The sequence below is a fragment of the Poecilia formosa genome, unplaced genomic scaffold (assembly GCF_000485575.1).
Source record: "Poecilia formosa unplaced genomic scaffold, Poecilia_formosa-5.1.2 Scaffold35, whole genome shotgun sequence".
NCBI classification, from domain to species: Eukaryota; Metazoa; Chordata; class Actinopteri; order Cyprinodontiformes; family Poeciliidae; genus Poecilia; species Poecilia formosa.
Window position 1 is genome coordinate 2124061 of NW_006799974.1, and position 22816 is coordinate 2146876.

The 22816-nt window shown below is 38.3% G+C and overlaps 1 protein-coding gene across 1 annotated transcript in view; it reads right to left on the reverse strand.

The window, feature by feature from the left end:
- ccdc88b (coiled-coil domain containing 88B) overlaps positions 1 to 22189 on the reverse strand; it is a 58643-nt gene extending 36454 nt beyond the window's left edge. Inside the window, exons 1-10 of the mRNA XM_016670566.1 lie at positions 21958 to 22189; positions 19979 to 20127; positions 17537 to 17645; positions 11190 to 11259; positions 10934 to 10992; positions 8915 to 8998; positions 7965 to 8105; positions 5239 to 5384; positions 4589 to 4670; positions 2777 to 2935 (exon numbers count right to left, since the gene is read on the reverse strand). Coding sequence (XP_016526052.1) covers positions 2777 to 2935; positions 4589 to 4670; positions 5239 to 5384; positions 7965 to 8105; positions 8915 to 8998; positions 10934 to 10992; positions 11190 to 11259; positions 17537 to 17645; positions 19979 to 20127; positions 21958 to 22017 — 1059 coding nt within the window. The 5' untranslated portion in view covers positions 22018 to 22189. The remainder of the gene's footprint in view (positions 1 to 2776; positions 2936 to 4588; positions 4671 to 5238; positions 5385 to 7964; positions 8106 to 8914; positions 8999 to 10933; positions 10993 to 11189; positions 11260 to 17536; positions 17646 to 19978; positions 20128 to 21957) is intronic.
- Between the last annotated feature and the right edge of the window lie 627 nt (positions 22190 to 22816).

A 22816-nucleotide genomic window follows, 5' to 3' on the forward strand; every position in this document is an offset into this window, starting at 1 on the left:
ATCTGATCTGATTTTATTGCTATAAAATAAAGATTATTTAATTCAAGAAGATTTTTTAAATAATTACTGAGATAGTTATTAGTACAATGTATATAAATTGATATTCATTGTGCATTTCCTTTGTGTCTCATTTCCTGTCAAAACTTCTGTGTTGAATTAAATAATTTTAAATTTGAAGGGTTTTTTTTTTTTTGGTTCAGCTCTTTATGATCATATGATTTATTGACAGAAAAATTAACAACCATATTTGAGTTGTGATTGTAATTAAGAAAAAAATAACTTTAGAGTCAAAGTTTGACAGGAACAAGATCCAGCGAGCGATCAGAAGTATTTTTCAGATGCTTCACCATGAGAGGTAACGATAGCAGAAAAATGTCTCCATCTGTGCATTGATGCCCTTTTTTTATTATTCCGAATTCATTGCAGGAGAGTCTGAGCCTCTACATAGGTGGATTCTCATCTCAGAACCGAACCATGTTAGCTTGTCGGCATCAGATGACATGGGGATGCGCTCTGCTTCACGGTACAGAAAGAAATCGCATTTACAGAAACATCATGAGGAGCAATCCTGCTCTTCTACAGGAGCAGAAAGAGCAGAAGTCTGCAGAGATGCAGGGAAAATTTCAATTCCACAGCATGTGAACTATTCGCCAGTCTGACACCAAATTGAGTGAAAAAACTCTCAAAAGCTGATATCGGCTATGGAATATATTTTACACTAATTTCAAAGGAGAGCAAATGTAGTCTGGAATGGGGAAAAAGTCACTCTCAGCTTCTTACTGTGGAAAATCCTCTATATTCATGCTTCTGTCACACTGCTAAAAAGTAAAAAAAAACACTTTGCGGGGTTAAACATGAGGAAATGAAAGGCATTTTGTGGAAGATTAAGTTCTGTCAAATCGCTGAAGTATTTGTGTCGGTTTTCATTTGCTCTGAATAGTAGATGTGTAGTAGAAATGTTGGTGCTGCGTCAGGACAGACAGGCACAGCAGCATTACACTCTCCCTTTAAATTTATTTATCCATGTTTGGGATCACTTGATCATCAATGATCTGCAGTTCCTCAAATGGTCAGATCATTATTTGTAGGATAAACCACAAAGTAGATTGCTACACCAGTTTCAAGCATCCAACAACCTGAGGTGAGTGAACAATGAACCATGAGATCACGTTCACCATCCTTACTCAGATATTTGAGTCCATTGTGGTACATTTAGTATGAATGCCAGATATTTGTGATAATCGTAGAAAATCTGCGTCGCTCATGGAGTCAAAATGTTTTCACATATCGTCGCCTTCCGAAGTCATTCTTAGATAAGAGTGATTATTATTATTATTATTATTATTTGCATATATTATGTTTTGGGAAGAAAGAAGTGGGAATTTTGTTGCCAAAATCACTTTTTGCAAAAATTATTTTAGGAAAGTGATGATATCAAAAATATCATTGCAGGGTAGGCTGTCAGGCTTCCTTCACGATCAAATTGTGAATGCAGTGGCATTATTGTGTTGTGCAGCTCTGGAAAACATGAAGAGATGACAGCACTGAACCTCATGGTTCTTCCACCAAACATTGATTTCTGAACTCTTCCTGAGCTAAAACATTAGTATTGTAGTTCCTACACGAATATGAACTTGTTTTCTTTGCAATATTTGAGCATCTTTTTCCTTAATTTGATCATTTCTCATTTTCTGCAAATAAATGCTAAATTTTTGCATGGAATTTCTGAGACATGTTGTCAGTAGTTCGGAAAGTAAAAGAACAATGTTCATTTTATGCAAACATAGACCTGTTAAAAGTAAAGCAGAGAAACTGATCATTTTAAGATGTCTCTTAATTTTCTCCATAGCTGAATCTCCGTCTGTCAAAACGAAACATTTCACAGCAGTGTGACAGGACTAGAAGCCGTTCATTCATCCTTACAGGAAAGAGAGAAAGTCAAATTTATTTTCTTACACAAACTCAGTGAAGTAATATTTCTAATGGCAGTTCTAAATAATTTCAACCTCTTTTAATTGAAGTGTGTCCTTGTGTTTACCGACCTTGTAGAGACAACAATAAAAGGATGAGCCCCAAAAAAACAGTGCAGAAAAACATTTAATTACTCATTTAGAGACGCAGGTCATGAGTTAATGTTTACAGATTCAACTATTAATTTAGCTTTTGCTTTGACAAGTGTTTGTGGCATTTATTTCACAACAAACTGGGTAAACTAACAAGTGCAAGGACGTAGCCAGAAGGAAGAATGAATCAAATAAGTCAGAGAAGGTGACAGTGAGGACACCAGGAGATGTTTTACAAGGATGTGAGGACATTTTCTGCCCCAGAACATTTCAGCTAGTTCAGAATAAATTTTATTTAGTTGTAAAAGTTCCAGCGACTAGAGGCAAACTCCTGCTCCTCCTCGTCAACGGAGCAGCTCTGAGCTGTAAATCCAGATGACATCAAGCAGTATAATCTTGTTCTATGGCTTTGGATTTCATAGTTGTTCGCGCTCGCTTTTGAGTGAAACACTGAGGGCCGTAAGAGGGAATAATAATAAGATTAAATGACACTTTTTACTGTCGGATATTGGCTATTCCAAGGTGAATTTAATTTGAGATCTTTTTGATATGAGCTTCTCTGATTATATTCATATTACCACTTCCTGCAAGAAGAATTATGGGGTTACAGATATGCTTTACTGAAGGTTTTAATATCTCCGATTTGGCTGGGACTGCAACCAGTTTCAATGTGTTTTTAGAGATGTATGCTAGCATTTTGTTTGCATTTGTACCTTCAGCTGAGTGCGAGTCAGCTCCAGGCTGCGCAGTCTGTGTTTGCAGCTCTGCAGCTCAACCTGGAGCTGCTCGGTCCGTGCAGCTCGCTCCCGGGCGCAGTCCAGCTCGTCCCGCAGCGTGCGCATTCCCCTCACCTCGTTCTGCAGGGAGCGGTTCTGGAGGAACACAAGACACAGAATCACACACAGCAAACAGGGTTGAGCATTGATCAAGGGAGGATGTGCAGAAAAGCCAAAGCAGAGTATGATGCAAGAAGAAGAAAATGTGCCTTTGACTGTGAGCACAGAATGTGCTCACAATCCATTCCCAGCAGATCCTAATTTAAAGGAATGTTTGCAGCTTTCAGGTGAAGTGTTACTGGGATTTCTCCCATTTAGAAATTAGGTAAGTTATCCGAGGTGAGAGACTGCAACGTAACATGCATTTCAAACCAGTGAGAGTATCTTAACGTTGATTCTACCAAGCCCATGCAGTCGCTGCAGCGACATTAAAGTTGGTGGGAGTTCTCATTTAAACCAAGTCAGCATTTTTGCAGCTTCGTTTTGTAATAACTGCAGTGGCACTGTGGTTTCCATAGAAAGATCAGTCATCAGAGAATTACAGTAATCAATTTGTCATGTTATAAAAGTAGATATCAGTGTCTCTGCGCCGGACTGAGAGAAATGGTCGAACTCTGTTCTCCAGATGATAAAATGCATTCTTTGTGTCATTTTTACAGTGCAAAAAACAAGACATAGGTGTTTTATTATTATTTTTAAGGATAGATTGCCGGTGCATGAAGTTTTTCTACAAGTTTCTTCTTCTGTATTTTCAGAACTAGTTGATATATTTACTCTCAAGTCGACTTGCTGATAGCGCCAAAAAAAAACAAAGCGATGGTTTAGATAATTTGATGAACTGCTCTGTAGCGCAGCAGAGAAGAAATAAGGATTTTAGAAAGAGTTTAAATTAAAAATGGTCGTGTTTTACATTCAATTGTGTATTTAATAAATTACTGATTCATTAAAATTACTGATACATTTATTTATTTATGTTTAAACCATTTTTCTGAAAAATTAGGATTTCCAGAAAATTAGTCAATAAAACTGTTAAATTCAGTTTATTTATCCATTGTCTAAAATGCCAATCCATCACAGAGCAACACAGAGACACACAAAGGAAACGACTATGCTCACATTCATACCTCATTATTATCTAATTTACCTTAACTTGTTACCTAAAACTTTTGTTTCCATGCCAGGATACCATGGGAGAGCCATACATGCACAACATGCATGGATGCAAACTCCATGCAGGAAGACAACAGGATGGGATTTGAACCCATATGTCATATCATATCCAGGTGGTTTTATATATATATATATATATGAACTCAATTTTATCCAGTTGTCCAGACAGATTTAAACTCAAGTAAATACAATATAACTTATCCTATAATCAAAAAAAGTGCAGTTTATTATTCACATTTTTCGCGTATTAATGACTGGTTATAGGACAGTAGTTCTTTTCTACTCCCAAACTAAAGTTGTTTTCTGTCATCCTCCTGCAGGCCAGGCTAATTATTTATAGTTTGCATTTTCAAACAGCCAAATGTTTTATAATTTTAACAGTTAATTCATGTGGACTTGTTAAACGTGAAACTATAATCCCACCCAAGGCGCCAAAGTAGCTTGAGCCTCTACTAATTTCAATTTTAATTGTGACTATCAGCAGAGGCTTTACTGATAATTGACTCAGATCAGTATCAGGGATAAAAAATAAATCTTTTATTTTTTTGTGTATATCCAGACTGTGGTACATCTTCGAACCTCTTTTTGAAGTTTCTTCAGCTGATCCTCCATCGTCTGAATCTCCTGCTTGCAATCCAAAATCTGATCACCTTTATCTTCCCTGAAAAAAAAAAAACCCATAAAACTCTCAGAGCTGAATGCTTTAGCTTCCTGATGCTTCCTTATGGTCAGATCTCTGATAGCTGAAGCAAAAAGTACAAGGATAAAAGCACATAAGCAGGAAAGACATAAAAAAACCCTGAAATTATAACTTGTGACTTTTAGCCGAACTTTGACCTTTGAATACATTTTAATACACAGTGGATATTAGATTGTTACACTGAGAACCCGAGTCGTTGCTGAGAAACAAGTCATTTTTGTGCATTGAGAGGAGAGACAAAATTTGCACATCATTAACGCTGACCTTTATGACAACTTTACTAAAGGTTCTCCAGGGCTTTTCTTACACACACACACACACACACACACACACACACACACACACACACACACACACACACACACACTACATTTTTCTATCTTCACACTGACTTACATTCATTTCTGTAACCCTTACGCTAAACCTGACCATTACTCATTTCACACCCTAAACTCGACCCCTAGCCCATAAAACAGAACTTCTTCTTATGGGGAATGTAATATTTGTTGGAAAGCACACAAACACTCACAGTTGTTGTTTGAGGCGGCGGAGTTTGGCCTTGCTGTCGGCCAGCTGGAGGGTCAGACTCTGCGGCTGATCATCAAGATGGCCCCCCAGCTGCGTCTGCGTTGAATCGCCGTGGGTTTCACGCTCCTGACACAACTCCGCTATCCTCTGAGGAAGAAGGCAGAGAACTCTTTAAAACATCCTTAAGACTTCATTTAATGCAGCATAAAAAGATTTCTGCCAAATATTGGCAGGTTTAGTGATGTGAAATATGTCTAAATTCACAGAAAATTAGAATAAATTACAGATTAAATTAGCTTAGAAAAATATAAAAGAGTTGGTTACACCATGTCTCAAAATACTTTTCCTACAGAAAGTTTTAAGTCAGATGAAAAGGAAGAATTTATTTAGAAAATAACATTTTATATTTTTAGTATTTAAACTCACCATGCAGACAGCACTGTGTATTTTTTATTTGCTTATTATAAACTATATGGTTTTTAAATAATGGTTTCTATTTAGCATTTGCAAATGCTTTGATCAAGTTCATTTAGTAAGGTCTATATTTACCAAGGTTATTTTTATTTTGCACATACACAGGAAATGCTCTGTTTACCACAATGACAGAAGGAAGTGATGACAAACTGACAGCACCCAGAGAGCAACGGGAGAGAGAGAGATACCTTACTAAAGATAACTTCTACTATTTATTTTAGCTTTTTAGTTCATGTTTTGGATTTTAGGACTTCACCTATATGGTAGAGAAAATATGACTCCTTTATATCCATAAAAGTCCTTCCCCTTAGAGGTGAAAAGTTTACGAAAACCACAACGTTTCTCAGACACAAAGGAGCTGTGGATGCTGCGGGTTTGCTATGGCCGACACGCCTTTTCACTGTTTTCTTCTTTGTTTTGTGTTAAAACAGAAGAGCAGACGGTCTGTCCTACGTACTGCAGCATCGCACTCCCTTCCTGAAAAGGTTACTGCTGGCTGGGCTGGCAGGAATCAAAGCCTTTCCTTTGTATGTCCTGAAACATGTTGAATTGGAGATGCCCTAACACCAGACATGCCTCCATTTAACTATGCAAATAAATGTAAATATAACTTAACAATCACACTCTCAGAATCACACACTCGGTACCAAAAGAAACTCCACAGAATGTGAAATGAATGCATTTCTAAATAAGGTGGAAGTGTGTGAAAACAAAGGCTTCATCTATGTACAAAGTCAGGTTCTCACCCTTTAGAATTACACACTTCTAGCATGGATTATAGACACTATTATTATAAATTGACACCTAAATGCGTCGAGGAAAGAGTGATACTGAGGCATTTCAAAGATTGTGTTTATTGAGGGAAACAGCAGATAGAAAACTCTGAAACTGTTTTAACCAGCAAAATACGGAAAGTGTCCAAATAAATCCTGAAGGACCGGTGTCAGAGGAGGACAGGTTACAGTTTCCTGTCCAATTATCGATCTTTAAAACATCTGAAGATTAAAATTTCGATTAATAATTTCTTAAAGCCGACACTGTCAGTGTTGGTTATTAAACGTACATAAAAATCATTGAGCAATATCTGTGAAAAAGTACAAATTTGTTCTAACTTCACATGCTGGAACTGGCCCGAGGACAGACTCGGGTCCCGTCTACGTGAAAAGTTTAGATGTGAGCTGGCGGCCGGGTCTGTCAGTCCGTCCGTCTTTCACAGCAGAGCAAAAGGGGACAGTGGCAGTTTTTTTTAGACGTTTGCAGATAAGATCAGCGAATAAGATCAATGGATAAGATTGGTTTCACATGTTAGTATCAGCTGATCAGCCCTACTTGCGTCCTGCATGCTTTAAATGTTTCCCTTTTTAAACACACCTGAATCAAAGGAATGGGTAGTTTGCATGTTCCTGGAGAACTTGATAACATGCAGAGGAGCAAATTAAACTATTTCATCTTTGTTGGAGCTCTTGAGGAATGACTTCTCAATAATAACAAACAAGAGCTTTATATCGACATGGATGTTTCAGTTTCAATACTTCAAATAATGCATATCTTTGTCAAACATATCCTGCATCCAATCTTGCACAAAAAACCTAATTTTATACTATATTTATCTAAACATATTTAACTATTTATGTGTTTCATCTTCCATATAACTATTTAGAAATATTTTTTGGACCTTTTTCTAAATATCTTTCTGCTTGTACTTTGCTTTATTTCTCGAGCCACAGGTTTCCACAAAGTCTCTTCACAAGTGATATATATGCACATGCTTTTAATAAATTTGGACAACTTAATCAATTCCCTCACCAAGTCGTCACAACATCCTGCAGAGTGCTGCCTTGTGGTATTGTTTTAAGTTTTTAATTTCCTCACATTGCTGTGTTTCATTTTGTAATTTTATTTGATCTTTTCTTTTAGCTTATTTATCTCTGACATCAAGCACATTGTTTCAGCTGCTGAGGCTCTTTATAAATGCTGATGATAAACTATTTTTACTTTTTTCCAGCATATGTACTTTTTGGTTTTAATCAGTTAAACTTTGCAGGGCTAATTAATTTCAGCTGTCCACCGCTGTATTTAACAAACACGTTTCTATAAATCAAATCTGGGCTTTTCATCCACTTGTCTCTTAAAATCTAATTATATAACGGTAATAATAATTTTGTGCATTAGTTGGTATGCATGCCTGGATGCTCTCACCCAGATTTTCTCCTGGAAGAAGGTAGTTATTCCTCGATTTGTGACCATACGAACCTCCAGGTGTGTGTCTCTCTGTGCCAGCAGGCTCTGGACTTGCTTGGCCATGGAGCTGAAGACCAGCTGTAACTCTGCACCTTCTGCCTCCACCAGCTCCTCCCACTGAAGAGGCAGCACCGCTCTCGGATCCTGAGTCACCTGCAGCAAGGACAGTTCTTCAGGTTCCTGCGATAAAAATCAATGTAAGTCTGATCCAACCAGGAGATCAGGGAACAAGCCCTCCAGGCAGAGCGAGTGTGCGTTGAATACCAAGCATCTGCGTAGATTAGAAACAAGTACATTTTACATTCTGCCTGGCTCGACTCATGCATGCAAAACTAATGATCATGTTGATGGCTTTGAGAGGTTCGCGGGTGGAGGCCATATGAGCAGGAAGCAGGGGATGCATCCATCTACGCAGGAGGAGCACTTCTCACCTCTGTGATTTATTAGGCTGGAAACTTTGGCAATAAAAAGGCTGGTGGGCTACACGCTGTTCCTGAAATTCAGCCACGCTGGTATTCAGCATGCTGTTTTTGTGAAGCTGGCAATTATTAATGGAGGGGGTATTTTCAAAGAGGGAGCCAAGTGGCATTTATGCTTTAACAGACGAGGGGGAATGACAAAAAGCAAGAAAAGATGAAGCGGTGATGTGACAGAGGTGGAGGTGGAGAGGTGGACATGACGGGTGGAAGATCCATCACCATGGGGCAGCCAGAGGTCTCGACAAGGCAGCCGGCAGAATGACAACTAGCTCATTTTCACACTTACTTGTAGCATCAGAAAGAGGAATAATAATCCAGCTCTCTTTGCCTACAGGCAGACACCACAGAAATACTGCGCAATATATTATTTAGGGACAAATGTGTTCTTTACAAACTCTCCCCAGGACAAAATATACCCCAGCGAAAACCTTTTATTTTTTTAGGAAGGGCTGCATCTGATTTATTTCACACATCTTCACTTACCTGCTGAATACAGATGGCAATGGCTGCCTGAGTCTCGATGTCCAGAGACTGGATCTGCTGGATGAAGGTCTCCTTGTTCTCACACTGCAAAACAAATGAGGAGGAGGAATGAAGTGCATGCACAAATGTGATTTGTATTTGGAAAAAAAGCAGTCCCCACAAGGTAAGGCTCGTATTATTTAGTCAGCTGAAGGTTCTCCTGAATAATTCACTTTAAAATTTTGGGTTGTACATCGCACAAAACCAGCAAATACAAAACCAGGCTAAGATTAAAAAAAAAGGACATCTGATACGGGTACAAAGCAATATGCAGGCTTAGGAACACATAAAAAAACTTCTTTCTAAAAGACCAGAAAAACAAGCTATAGTAAAAGTGGAAAATGCTTTCAGATCATAAAAATTTTAAATTACATGGTGACTGGATTCACACACCATTGAACCGTGTATGAATCCTTGGGATGAATTTCTTTAGATCAGAGAAGAAAAAGCTGTTTATTGCAACATTTTGTCAGGTAATTAAAAATTCCTGCATTTAAAACCCTTGAAAGCATCGCAGCTATTTACGATAGTAGATCGACTTCATTGATGTTTCTGTTTCGCTCCTCATCTTTGGCTTCAAAATCTCTTTAATCTTCAGAGACTCTTCTTAAAACGGCACAGAAAGAAACATATGACTCGTTCATTTGGCCTTTAATTGGTAGTGAATTGTTTTGTATCTTTTTTTCCCACCAATAAAAGGCAAAAGCATAAACCAGTCGCTTGTTTTAAGAGAAATATCACGTTTAAACAGAACTTTGTCTAAACACAACCATTGTATGGGAGTAAAAAGCTCGACATGTGGAGATAATGATGGGGGAACGTTTCTTCAGTGTCCCCAAGGCTCAGATGCCGCCACTGATTCAAGTTTGGAACCGTCAACAGACTTCCTGGCTTATCACTCTGGCTTTAACACTTATCACCATGGCAGAGATCCTGAGTTCCCTTCAGCAGCGCAGAGCAAGCTGCCAAGAAGAAGCACAAATGGCTTCAGGAAAGAATAATCAGGGAAACTGTGAAAGTCCTGGAGATGAGCTTGAATATTTCTGTGGAGAAGGAGAGAAGAAACTTCCAAGGACGAGAAGCGCCAGGCTAATTGTGCCAGGTGAATTATTTCCAATCATTTCCCGAGTGAAGCAAGTGGAGGCTTAAGGTAACTGCACATTTTCAGTGCGGCGATTTTAACATGTCAGCTGAAACAGCTCTTCATTGCTTTGGTCTAAGTTGAACTCAGGAACCTTTGATATAAGCAAAAAATAAATAAAAGCTTAAAAAAATGTTGAGGCTTAAACTATCAGATTAATTGATTATTAAAATGACTGTCAACTAATTTAGTAATCGGTTAATCATTAACTGGAGTAAAGGCCATTTGTTGAAAGAACAGCACGGTCAAAGCAGTAATTATATTTTGCATTTAAAAAAAATGTTTAAAAAATCTGTCAGTAAATATGTTCTACACAGAACTAGTGGCACAGCTCTAGTATTACCTACTATTAATGACTTTTTTCCAAAAAAAAAATAAACAAGTAAACCAAAAAAAAAACAAACCCGAAAAAAGGCCGAACCGGAAGGTAAAGGCAAAAAGATTTTTTGTTGCATTTTTTGCTAAAAATAATTAAGCATTCACCACATTTTCTTATTTTAAAGAAAGTAATTGAATTATTTTTTATGCATTTTTATGCATTTCTGAAACAGCATAAAATAAACTTAAGTGCTAAATGAAAAAATTTGCATCTCATTTTTTTTTATCCAATTAATCATCAGAATAATCGACAGAATAACCAATTACCAAAAATAATTAGTTAGTTGGAGCCCAAAAAAATCCCCATTAAGGCAATTTTTAAAAGGAAAGAAGTTTTGGTTTTATGATACTCATCTAAAAATGGATGTTGTGTAATTACCTCCCTTTGCGTGTGCGTGCGTGTGTGTGTGTGTGTGTGTGTGTGTGCGTGTGTGTGTGCGTGTGTGTGTGTGTGAGATCACCTGTACTGCACATCCCAGTAAGAGCAGCAGCAGTCTCCGCAGCTCTTCCACAGCCGCCTCTGAGGACACAGAAATAACTGTCATCATCCTCATTATCATCATCATCATCATCATCATCATCATGCTCCACAGTCCCCCCATCATTATCACCTTAATGTGCTTCATAGATCGCCCAGATACGGACTCGTGCATGAAATAATGAGTTTCTGGAGGCTGAGACACGCGCCACTGATAGGATCATCTTGTTATCTCGTACCTGTTAGGGGGTCCTGCCCCAGTATGGCAACATTTGGGAGAGGCATGAGGATCAACTGCTGCAGGTCTTCCTGTATGAAAAGGATGAATGTGGAGAGTTAAGCACAAGTAATTTTCTCGTCGGCCCGGTCTGTCTGCAGAAAGTGGGGCTGGATTAATGCCAGGAGCCACATTTTCCACCGGGCTGCTGTAATTTGTAGTGTAAACAAAGAGAAGACGCCAAATGAGAAGGCATTTATTGCACCATTTCAGCTCAAGAAGGCTCGGTGAAATTTGCTTTAACATATTCCTGCTTCTATAATTTCTAAATTGCATCCATTTAGTAAAAACAAAGAGAAAGGGGTAATGTTATTACAGGAATAAAAATTGGTGAAGTGTTTTCAGTTATCGCCTCTGATTCTGTAATAATATTAGGGTAATGTGGGCACCGGGACAAACCCTGAGACACAAAGATCACATCAGACGTCACTTACATCAAGAGTTACTGGCAGCACACAGTGGCTAACATTACCAACAAACTGCTCTTCATAAAATCTGTACATTAAAATATTGAAGTTTTTCTTGTTTTAGATGAGAAGATGCTTTTGTTGCAGATTTACAGAGCATTGCAAACATATAAGTGCTTCTTAAACCTTTCGATATTCACTCATATTTTAAGCAAGGACTTTCTTGGGGCTTCATGTGAGAAAGCAGCATAATTGAGAAGTAAAAAGAAAAATAATACACTGTTCTCTCTTTTTTATATATAAAAACTGCGTAACACCCTCTGCCTACAAGCAGTTCAGCATTCAGAGATTTTTCTGTGCAGAGTAACTCCAAATTATTTGTGGAATTTTTGTAGAGCACATCTAAAATATTCGAAAGAAAATGCAGCTTAGGAAGCTGAAAACCTCGACACAAAGCTAGCTGATACGCTGCTGACTTTCATTTGCAAATCAGACCCAAGATAGACAGGAAGATAAAGAGGTGGCTTCTGTAGTAATGCTAAAATATTTTCCGCTGTGCATGCTACTGAATATTAAGATATGCTTGGTGTTTAAACTATTAAAATACGCATTTGTAAATGTTTTTAGGAAGTGTTTCAAGTTCAGCGATTTTTGTAATTTGCAGGCAGCTATGGTTCCTAACCTCTGAATACAGAGGGTTCGTTTCACCTCTAAATAAAGATCAACACAACCAATCTCAGTTTAATTTCTGTAAACTGGTCAGAAAAAGGCCTTTCATCTAAACTGAAGGACTGATCACAGAAAGCAGCCAGGAGGATAATAGCAACTCTGGAGGAGCTGCAGACCTCAGGTAGAGTAACCTGTTGCTCTTAGCAGATCTGACAAGAAAAGATTTGATGGGGAACACGACAAACATATGGAAGAAGGTGGTGATGGCACCATCATGCTGCGGGACGGTTCTCTTTAGCAGGGACAGTGAAGCTGCTGATAGGAATATAGATTCTGGAAGAAACCTCTACTGTCAAGCAGAAGACTCGATTCAGCAAGACAACAGTCCTAAACATATAGTCATATTACTGTGACAGAATGGCCTAGTCAAAGTAAAGACGTATTTCCATCTTGAAATGTGAGGCGAAATCTGATCATTGATGCCCACAGACGCTCTCCATCTCATCTGACTGAGCTTGAATCCTTTTGTGAAGAAAAATAAACACTTTATTCTCTAGAACTATAAAACTGGTAGAAATACCTCTAAAGTATTTTACCTAATTGCAGTAAAAATGGTTCTATATTGACTGAAATCTCTATTACACATGAATTCAACCAACCACAAAACATCTCCAATAAATGAACTGACATTTATGTTTGCAATAAGACAAAAACGGTTCAAAAGAGTGAATACTTTTGTCAGACTTTCACTCTTTTTTTTGTATAATCTGACTGTATGATCTAAATGTGAAATAAATCCACTTATTCCACATTTAGAAACTCTTCTAAAAGGCAGAGATTACTAAAGCTAATAAACTTCCAGCCTCTAAAGCCAAACAGAATAAACTCTTGATTGTTCAACAAAGCATCTATAATGTGCTTCAGAGGAAACGGCATGATGGAGGAGCGGCAGAAGGCCCAACATCGTGGTCAGCTTGTTTCATCGAGTTGTAATTTGTGCTCTGAGCTCTTGGACAAATCTCCTGGCTCTATCAAATGACGCTGAATCAAGCTGGACTGCAGACGCCTCAGACATTTCCCATCCAGAAAACCTGGCTTCCCTGGCAGCAGCGGAGGCTTCGTGGTGCGGGTCTGCAGCGCGCTCCTCCGCCTCCTCCTACAGCTAATGCAGTCAGAGTTTAGCAGGTGATCCTTCTGCTGCTCATTTTATTTAATTAGTCTTAGACAAGAGCAGCATCCATGGTAATTAAAAACATTTCTGTCAAAAAGCCACACTCTGATGCTGGCGAGCTCCGTCCCCAAATGCTCTGGAAGTCTGTTCACATCCATCAAAGGGAAAATCAGGCTGCAGGAACGAGTCGCAATCGCAGCTCCTTGTTTTAATTTATAAACTGTACAGCAGGAGAGTCAGGCAAGGACTTCCTTTAACAACTGCAATGTGCAGCCAAGCTTACATCTCTGCTCCTTTCAGGCTGTGCAGGATAATAGCCTCTGCAGCCCTGACATGGTCATCGTCGCTCCGGATGCCAAATAGACTCCTGCAGCAGACTAGACACTCTGAAAATTATATAGCAGCGGCTTGTTGTTGTTGGCATGCTCAGGCCTCTGTGTGAATAACTCCCTGCTTGGCAGTGCAGCCAAGATCCACGTACAGTTCAGGGTTATATTTGCTCAAATTTCTCAGCTGCTATAATTTAAATCGCTTGGTACAGTAATGCATCCCTTCAGAGGAAATGTGAAAACAACATGAGCGACACACATTGCCTGCGCTACGCTGTGTGATTTCCGCGACAGTTGAATATGGGGCAAAGTATTGTGCAAAAGTCTTAAGTCTGTCCTTGTTTCTTAATATTTTGCTTCCAAGTAGGGAGATATTCTTGTATTCTTTGAAAGTGTTCATGATCCAAACTTCTCAACGTAAAAACTGCTTTTTATCCACCTCTTATAAATAGTTTTGAAATACTTAACAACTCAATTTTTTTTAATGCATTGCCTCTGAAGAGTTTTAGTAATCGATGGTTCTCCAGGCTTTGGAAAACATTTTCTGGAGGCCTTTCAAAGTTTTTCTCCAGACTTTTTATTTATATTCAGTTCAGTCCCTGTCCATTTTCAGACGAAGACTTTTTGGTTTGTTAATTGACTCATTTAGGAGTAAAAACTCATCACTTTATGCTTCTGGCAGCCTGACTCCAAGACACTGTTGGCTCTAGTTTCTTTAGCTGAATTTATGAAAAATACCAGAGATTATTTTATAAATCTTATAAAACAATATTTCAGCACCCAAAATTTTTTTCTGAAAACTCAAAACTTGGCCAAAAACAGATGAACGTCTGAAATATAATTTTTTTTGTTTGTTTTTTATAGAAATTGCTTGTTAACAACAAGAGTCAGCCAATCTAAGCATGTTGAAACAGACTTGCTGCAGTAGAAACTGGGAAAGAAAGCGGCTTCATTGTCTTTGAATACGGCGTGGTTGTTGGTGCCAGATGGGCAAAGCTGAGAATTTCAGAAACTGCTAATCTACTGGGATTTTACACACAACCATCTCTAAGGTTTATAGAGAATATTTAAATAACCCAGTGTTTCTGGATGGAAACACTGGGTAGTCTGGATGGAAATGTCCTTTTGCTGCCAGGGGTCAGAAAGAAACAGACAGAAGCAAAACCTCATGTCAGATTATCTCTAACTGGCTTCTTGAGCAAGATAGTGAGATAATGTCCTCCAATGAAAATGTTTTCAAAGAAGAAGAAGAGATTATGTCCATAAGAAACAAAACGTTTCCAGCACTTTTCTGAATCAAACAGGCAATCTGTTAAAAGGAGTTAGAAAACCTGGCTCCTCAGAGAACAATAAAAAACAGAGATGGTTCAACATATTTGAACAGTATTGCATAAAAGTTGTGGGAAAGAGCCAGTTTTACCTAAATATAGCATTACAGTGAAATTCTGAGGTGCTTCATTTACATTTTTATGCAATCTTATAGGTCAACTCTACCTACATTTCAATTTAAATGCAAACAGTTTGCTTTCTGCTCCACTGGATTTAATGGACAGTTTAGCTACTTTCAATATCCTAAATTTTAATAGCAGATGAAAAACAAATTAAAGATTTCACCACAGTATCAGGCCAGAAAACTACAGCTACACCCTGTGTTTGAATGGCTGATAAAAAAAAATGTAATGACTGAGAACAAATACTCTTCTCTCAAACCTCTAAATGTATCTGCTGTATCAATAAACTCACATAAAGATAAAGTAGCTCCACCTCCTGCTCTGACCACAGTCAGATGCGGCTCACAGACCAGTGGTCTCAAGTTCATTATCTTATTTCGTCATGTATAATAAATATATCAACCAGATGTCTCGTACCTTATATGAAACATTTGCTGCGTTGGCAATTTTACCTTTGCATCTAGGGGGCTCTGCCAACACAAGGTTAATTAAGAAAACCAGACCTTATTTATTAAATGCTCTTTTCCCTTAAGAAATGTCATAATTTAGCTGCCACAGATCCCTTTAAGGACTCTATAAATTATTAGTCAAGCGACTAAACACTAAAAATCCTGTTAGCTAAAGGTTGAAATGCATGCGAGTCATTTAAACAGAGCCAATCAAAACAACAGAGAGTAAATGAATCAGACCAAAACACAAAAAGGCTCAATGCAATGACTCATAGCTTCTTCACAGTGATTTTAAATGGTACTTTTACAGTAAAAATAGGTGCATCCAGTGAAAAGGCGCTGCTTTCACACATAATAATCTACAATTAGCTGAACTGATGTATTGGAGAAGCTGAGAGCAGAGCAGCTTCACTTCACACTCTTGCTCTGGCTTAAGTTCATTGTCTTTTGAGTCACACGCTTGCCTGAGCCTCTAAGTCGCAACAGCGTGAGTGAGAAGTAAAACTGTGACCAATGCGGAAACCAACGTCCTCAGTGACAGTGGAGCCAAGTGTGAGAGCACCTGATGTAACTCTAGCGTGTCTAATAAGAGCTTCCCATTTACTGCCTGCGTTTTCCGAAGCCCTGAGCTTTCAAGGGACATTAGCGGCTCACTAGAAATTAGGAAGTGAAACCTTGTAGACGCTGTTCGTAAGCTGTGTGATAAGCTAACTAGCGCATGTTCAGTCCACCTGACTGGTGCTCGCGAATGCTCTCTGGGCTGAGAACAGAGGCTTTTGAATTATCCTCAGGCCTGTGGCATTTCAGTTCCTGAAATGCCACAGGCGCCAACCACGCACATTGTGAAATGCATGATACTGGGAGCTATTGAAGAGATTTTTATGCTATAGCCTTTAACCACAGATGTGGCTAAAAAAATAAAAATAAAAACCCTGCTTGAAACTCCTCCATTTTTTCCTCACCCCACGGCCTGATAATATGCAAGGACGTGTCTACTGAGGATGGAAATTCTGTGTTTCATCTTCTCTTTTGTGCAAATGCTCTGTCACACCCCCGCACACACTTCAAACTCTATACAGTATCCTAAGGCAAAATATTAATGTGCTACGACTGACACGTGAGCTTCATCTTGTCCTGTTTTACCACCTTAAAGCAAGTCAACAACTTCTCTGTTTTTCAGCCTCTTCTCCCTCGCCATTTGGTGTAGCCTGGAGTTAAGTTTCAGCATGAATCTTCAGACTTTTTTAGCTTACAGTGAGCTCTGAGGCGTTTCAATCCATCCAGACAACAAAATGATTGCACTAGTGTTTATGGAAGCAAAGGATTCTAATGAAGGTGAATGAGGACTTAAAAATTAGATTGATAGTTTTGTTTTTTTTGTATCAGTGTTGCATGTTTGCAGCAATATTTCTTCCTAATAGCTTACTTGCTAAAGCTAAGTTGAAAGAGGAAGATTACATCATCGCATTCATAGAAAACGCTGGAGTTTGGTTTAAAAAAAACAAAGAAGCAAAGATATGAATTTCTTAAACATTTAAGGCACAAATTAAAATTAAAAGACATTGCCCTCTATTGTCACAGAAGTTATGCTAAAGAGATGCAACCTCTGAGATGTCTAAGGTTTTAATGTCCAATCATCCAGCCTTGACTTGGTACTAATAATAACACTAAACTCAAAACATACTAGAAGATCATTGTGCATTCAGCGGTTTTCCTCCAGTGGAAACTCATAAGAACACGGATATTCCCTGCGGTAAACAGTTTTGAGTTCCCTCTGATGATTTAATCTCATAGCTCAGTTTCTACCACCGCCCCACTGGGAGCCTCCCCTACCTGGTAGAAGGCCCTGAGGTGTCGATTTAAAATGGAGAAGTTCTGGACTCTTAGCATGTGGTCATCTTTCTCGCTGTTGTAGAGTCGCTCCACCTTGGGGTTTGGGTCTCTGGGTGAACAGAAGAAATAAATCACTGATCAAACACCCCAGCAACAGAGGAGAAACTCTTATGCAACTGTTCATTTGAGCAGAGTAAATAAAATCTTAATGAGCTCGAGAAGCAGGTAATGTGGATCCACATGTAATTATTTGCTGAAATAACATTGCTCAGGTCAGACCAAATTAATCACCTGCTCCACTAAAATCTTGTCTTCCCTGACAGTAGACAGAAGCTTTACTCCAGCAGAAATTTGAACAAGAGGACAAGAAATTCAGTGGCGATGACTAACAAGACGGCAAGTATGCAGAACCCCGTTTTGTGATTTACTTGAAATTTGTGGGTCGTACGTTCAAGCCAGCCATTCTTTCTCAGAAGCAGCAGAACAATGTGAGGTTATGAAAGGGTGGGTGATGAATGTTACGTCACATTTTATTCAAGGAGAGAGCATTAGGATTCTGCTGCCATGCTTATAACTCTCTGAGGCTGTGCTGTGGCTCAGGGAAAACAAGATATAATGTCTGCTGTGTTCACCGCTTCAATTTAGCGTTTTAGCATGTTAACATTCGCCAATTAGAAATACACTCACGGGAATCAGCTATTTGGAAAGTATTTATGCATAAGCAGTGTTTTATGATTCCCTAGGTGCAAACAAGTACTCCATGTCATCTGATGTACTGCCTTCAATTCAGAGGCATATCTATCCCCCACAGATCTATTTAGAAGATCTTTGCTACCTGTTTGTTGTTGTCACTCTCAGTATATATTGTATTTAATACACCTGTCCAACATTTTTAAGAATCGAGGCACAATGTTTTACTTTGATCTTTGTTTCATAAATTGTTTTCATTACTGGTTAATCTAACTACATACAGGGCATTCTTGGTTTAAACCCCCCCCCCAAATATCCTACATACACACCCAGAACCACAATGGGATGATTTAAAATGGCCCAGTCAAAGTTATAAACTAAATCCAACTGAAAATCTGGGGCAAAAATTGAAAGTTAATGTTTACAGACACTATTCTCCAACTGCAAGACATTTTGTAAACACCAACAAGCCAAAATGTGAATATCTAGATGTAGATATACCCTCAAAGAGGCAGCTCCCCATATATATTGACTCACTTTTCATGTTTGTAAAAAAATATATAACAATAACAATTTGTCTTACATTTCACAATTGTGCACTACTTTGTGTTGGCCCAGTAGAATCTGGATAAAATATATTGAGGTTTGTGTTTGCAATGTTACAAAATGTGAAAAAGTTTAGGGCAAAAATATTAAATGTTGCATTTGAACTTTCTTGTTTTAATTTTTTGTCCTATGTTGTGTTCAGTTGCAGGGAAAACTTTGAAGCAAAATCACTCTTTTCAAAAACACCCACGCATGATTTTACAGAAACAGAGTTTCTTTGCAAAAACAGGTTTAAAAGGGAAAGTTGAATTTCTATGCAGCCCGCAGATCTTTCTGTCTCAGGACGCCAGAGCAAGGTTAAACTTTCTAATTACCGCTCTCCTCTGAAAGCAAAGACTGTTGCACAGTTAAGATCCTGTCTATAATTAGCTGAATGTTTGAGCAGAAAAAAAAATACATCTTTAAATACCTTCATTATAAAGGTATAAATATCACACAGACAGCTTTAGTTTGTTTGAAGCTTTTTTGCATCTTTTCATCTTGTTCTGCCTCCAGAGATGGGAAGAAAAACTCTATGACTGATGATTTTCTAAATGTAACCTGGAGCATGGGTTTTCTTCCTGGATTTTTCCAAAACGGAAATTGTTGGGGGGTTTTTTTGTTTGTTTGTTTGTTTTCTATCTGTAAAATGTAAGAACCTCCTTGAAGAGTGAAATCAACACTTGCTTCAAGCCCAAACAACCAGAACTAATCCTTTGTAATGCAGTTCTTAACATATGAGGTCTTTTTCAGGTTTAAATGGGAATAATAAACATTTTTAATGGTAAAAAAAATTGTAAAGTCTCTGAACAAAACAGAAGAAAGAAAACATGTTTTCTTTTAATGAGATTTTGATTTTTCTGTCTACATTATCAAAATAATTCATTATATCCTTATAGATCAGATAATATTTCTTATGCTATTTAATGTACTCAAGTATTGTGCACTGGAGAATATATTTGCTCTCTTCAATCAGAGTTTTTTCATGGTCATGTTTTTGATTTACCCAGTTTATATTTCTTATTTCATTTGTCTCATCTAAATCTGCCATTTTACCCTCTTATAAAGGAAATGAATAAAGTTAGCATTTATTTCTCACTTTCACTGGAGTCTGTGTGGATGGCAGCAATGCAGCAAAGAGACAAAATCTTAAAATGATAGTCTTACATGATCCTCATGACTTCATTGAGAAAAATCCCATTGGTCAGCCTCTTGTACCGCTCCAGAGCATTCTGGGAAACGGAGTTTACCTCCATATACTGGCTGTAGAGCTGGATGCTGGTCTCGTTCTCCACCATATTCTCAAACAGCTGAACCTGCAGGAGGGAGAATTTGTCAGATTATTTTGAAATCTGGTTTAGCCTTAAGTGTGAACTGAGAGGTGGACAAAAATAAAACGGCAAAAACAGTGTGGACAGAGGAAGGATATGTCCAGGTCCAAACATTTTCACACAGGAAGGAAGCCACTTGAGTAGATGCACCTGGCTGAACAGGTGGGATTCATGCTTTCACACTGGGAAGCACTTCACAGTGACAAGCAGCCAACCAGGACAGCAGCCAAGGTCTCTTTCTGCTTAGATGAGCTTTGCCAAAACAAACTGCAATATTTTTGAAGGTTTTGTTGCAGCGGCACCTCTAAAAACGCACCATTGGTCACAAACTTTGTCTGGTAAGAGGAAGCAGAGCAGCTTAAGAGCCTCCAGCTGTTTGGATGTCCAACAACATATGAAAACCAGGCTGAAGTCAGAGATTATGTGACCTTTCGAAAGACACTGAGAAAATAAACATAAAGCTGGAATTTATGAGATTTTCATTGGTGAAGTGCAACAAACAAGAGGGAACCCAAAAGTATAATAGGTCACCATAAACACTGCACACAGACCAGAAGGTTGAAGTTCACAGTAACTGATTTCCTGTTAAATAAATCCAGCCTTATAAATGAAACAAATCCTCATTATTTCAGAGACAAAACACTGAATATTCAAACTCTTCCAATAGTTTTCTACATTTTGTCGGTTTAATGTTTGTTGTTTACATCGGAAAGTTACAGGCAATGTTTTGGAACACGTAGAGATAAAAATGTCTGCCAATTCTTCAATGCTCAGTCTGTCAGGTTGGACGAATGTTGGACGTAATTTTTCAGCTCTTTCCACAGATTCTCAAGTGGATTTAGATCCAGACTTTAACTTTCTAACATGTGGAAATGATTTGATCTTAACCAGTGATGTCTGAAGCGGCAATAAAGCTTTAAATCAATTCAGCAAACATTAATCAAATGAATGTGTTATCATCAGGAGGAGGTAGCTAAGCCATTTGATTCACATGTGTTAAAGCAATATTATTATTATTCTACATCATTTAATAGATCTTTATGTTTATGGTTGTCCTGCTGGAAGAGGAACCTCCACCTCAGCCTCAAGTCTTTTGCTGCCTCCAACAGGTTTACTTCCAGGATCTGAATTTTAATCCAATTTTCCCTTTTTCTGCTGAAAAAAACCCTTCACCACAGCTCATCTGATTAATGAGCTCCATATGTGGCCCCTCTACACAACTTCACCTCTGTGTTCGCTCATGTTCTCCAACAAACCACCGAGGCCTTCGCAGAACAGCTGGATTTACACTAAGATAAAATCTCAAACAGGTGAGCTCTGTTTACTAAAGGAAACTGGTAGCCCTGGATTTATTTAGGGGTATTACAGTACAGTAACGGGATAGTGATTTTTACGTGTGAAAGCCTAGTTTGTGGTAGTAAAGTGACACATTTTTGTAAAGCACAGTGAATGGTGTCATTTTCAAAACAGCTCTACAGGACACGGAAGTGTTAATACTGAGAGGAAAAAAACGCTGGTCATTAAATGGCAAAGGAAACAGCCAAAAGGAGAAGTAGCCTTTGCTTCTCTGCGCACATTATCAAGAACAACGAGACTTTGCCATTTATTTGAATTAGACTTTCTATATGTATTTGTAAGTAAGATAAACTGATCAAGAAGATTCTGAATTTGTTTAAATGTAAGATAGAGCATTATTAGGATTAACACAAACTGCAGAAAACTGCTTGCGCCGACCGTTTCCTACATTATCGTCTTGTATTCCTCTATTTGTCGAAATTTTCTCTCATTCAAGGTGACAAATGATAAATGACGTACCCACTGCGCCAGCGCACTCCCCATGAATTCCTCTATTATCTCCTTAATTCCGGACTCCATTGTTGTGTTAACGAGGACTCAAATGGAGAAGTAATTACAAAATATCATCAACTTTTCTGTTTGTGATGAATCAAAGAGCGAGGATCCATGCTGAGCCGCGTGAAGCAGCTTGACATATCTGCGGCCCTGCCCTCCCTCCACCTCGCCTCTTTCTTCCTCTATGACTGTCAGTTGGTTTCTAAACCGCACCGGAATTTCTCAAAACACACATGTTGCGTTTTTTTTCCCCCCCAACACACGACACACACGTCACATCACTCAAGCAGATATCTCAGGATTTTAAAGTACATGACAGAAATGTGGCAACAACAAAAAAAATGTCGATTAATTCCCTGAAAATCATTGTAAACTGCTTTAAAGGGATATTTCACCTTTGAAATGATGCTGGTTAGTACTCCTATTGTTTATTGATTTAGTGTTGCTGAAAACAACGTGATTCGTCGCCTCAAAGTTCAGATGGGTTTTTTTTGTTTTTTTTTACCGCAATAATACGTGTGGATGTAAATCAAGCACTGTGTAACCCTGACCTCTGCTGGTTGGGAATGGAATTACATTCTTTCCTGTTCCAGATAAATGACTTGCGTCATTATTTCTGTAACGAAACCACTCAGGGGAATGTTCCTTCTCCATGCTTCTGTTTTCTCCTCTCTCTTTTTATCAAGACGAATTAAAAGAAAGAAAGAAAGAAAGAAAGAAAGAAAGAAAGATAGATAGATAGATAGATAGATAGATAGATAGATAGATAGATAGATAGATAGATAGATAGATAGATAGATAGATAGATAGATAGATAGATAGA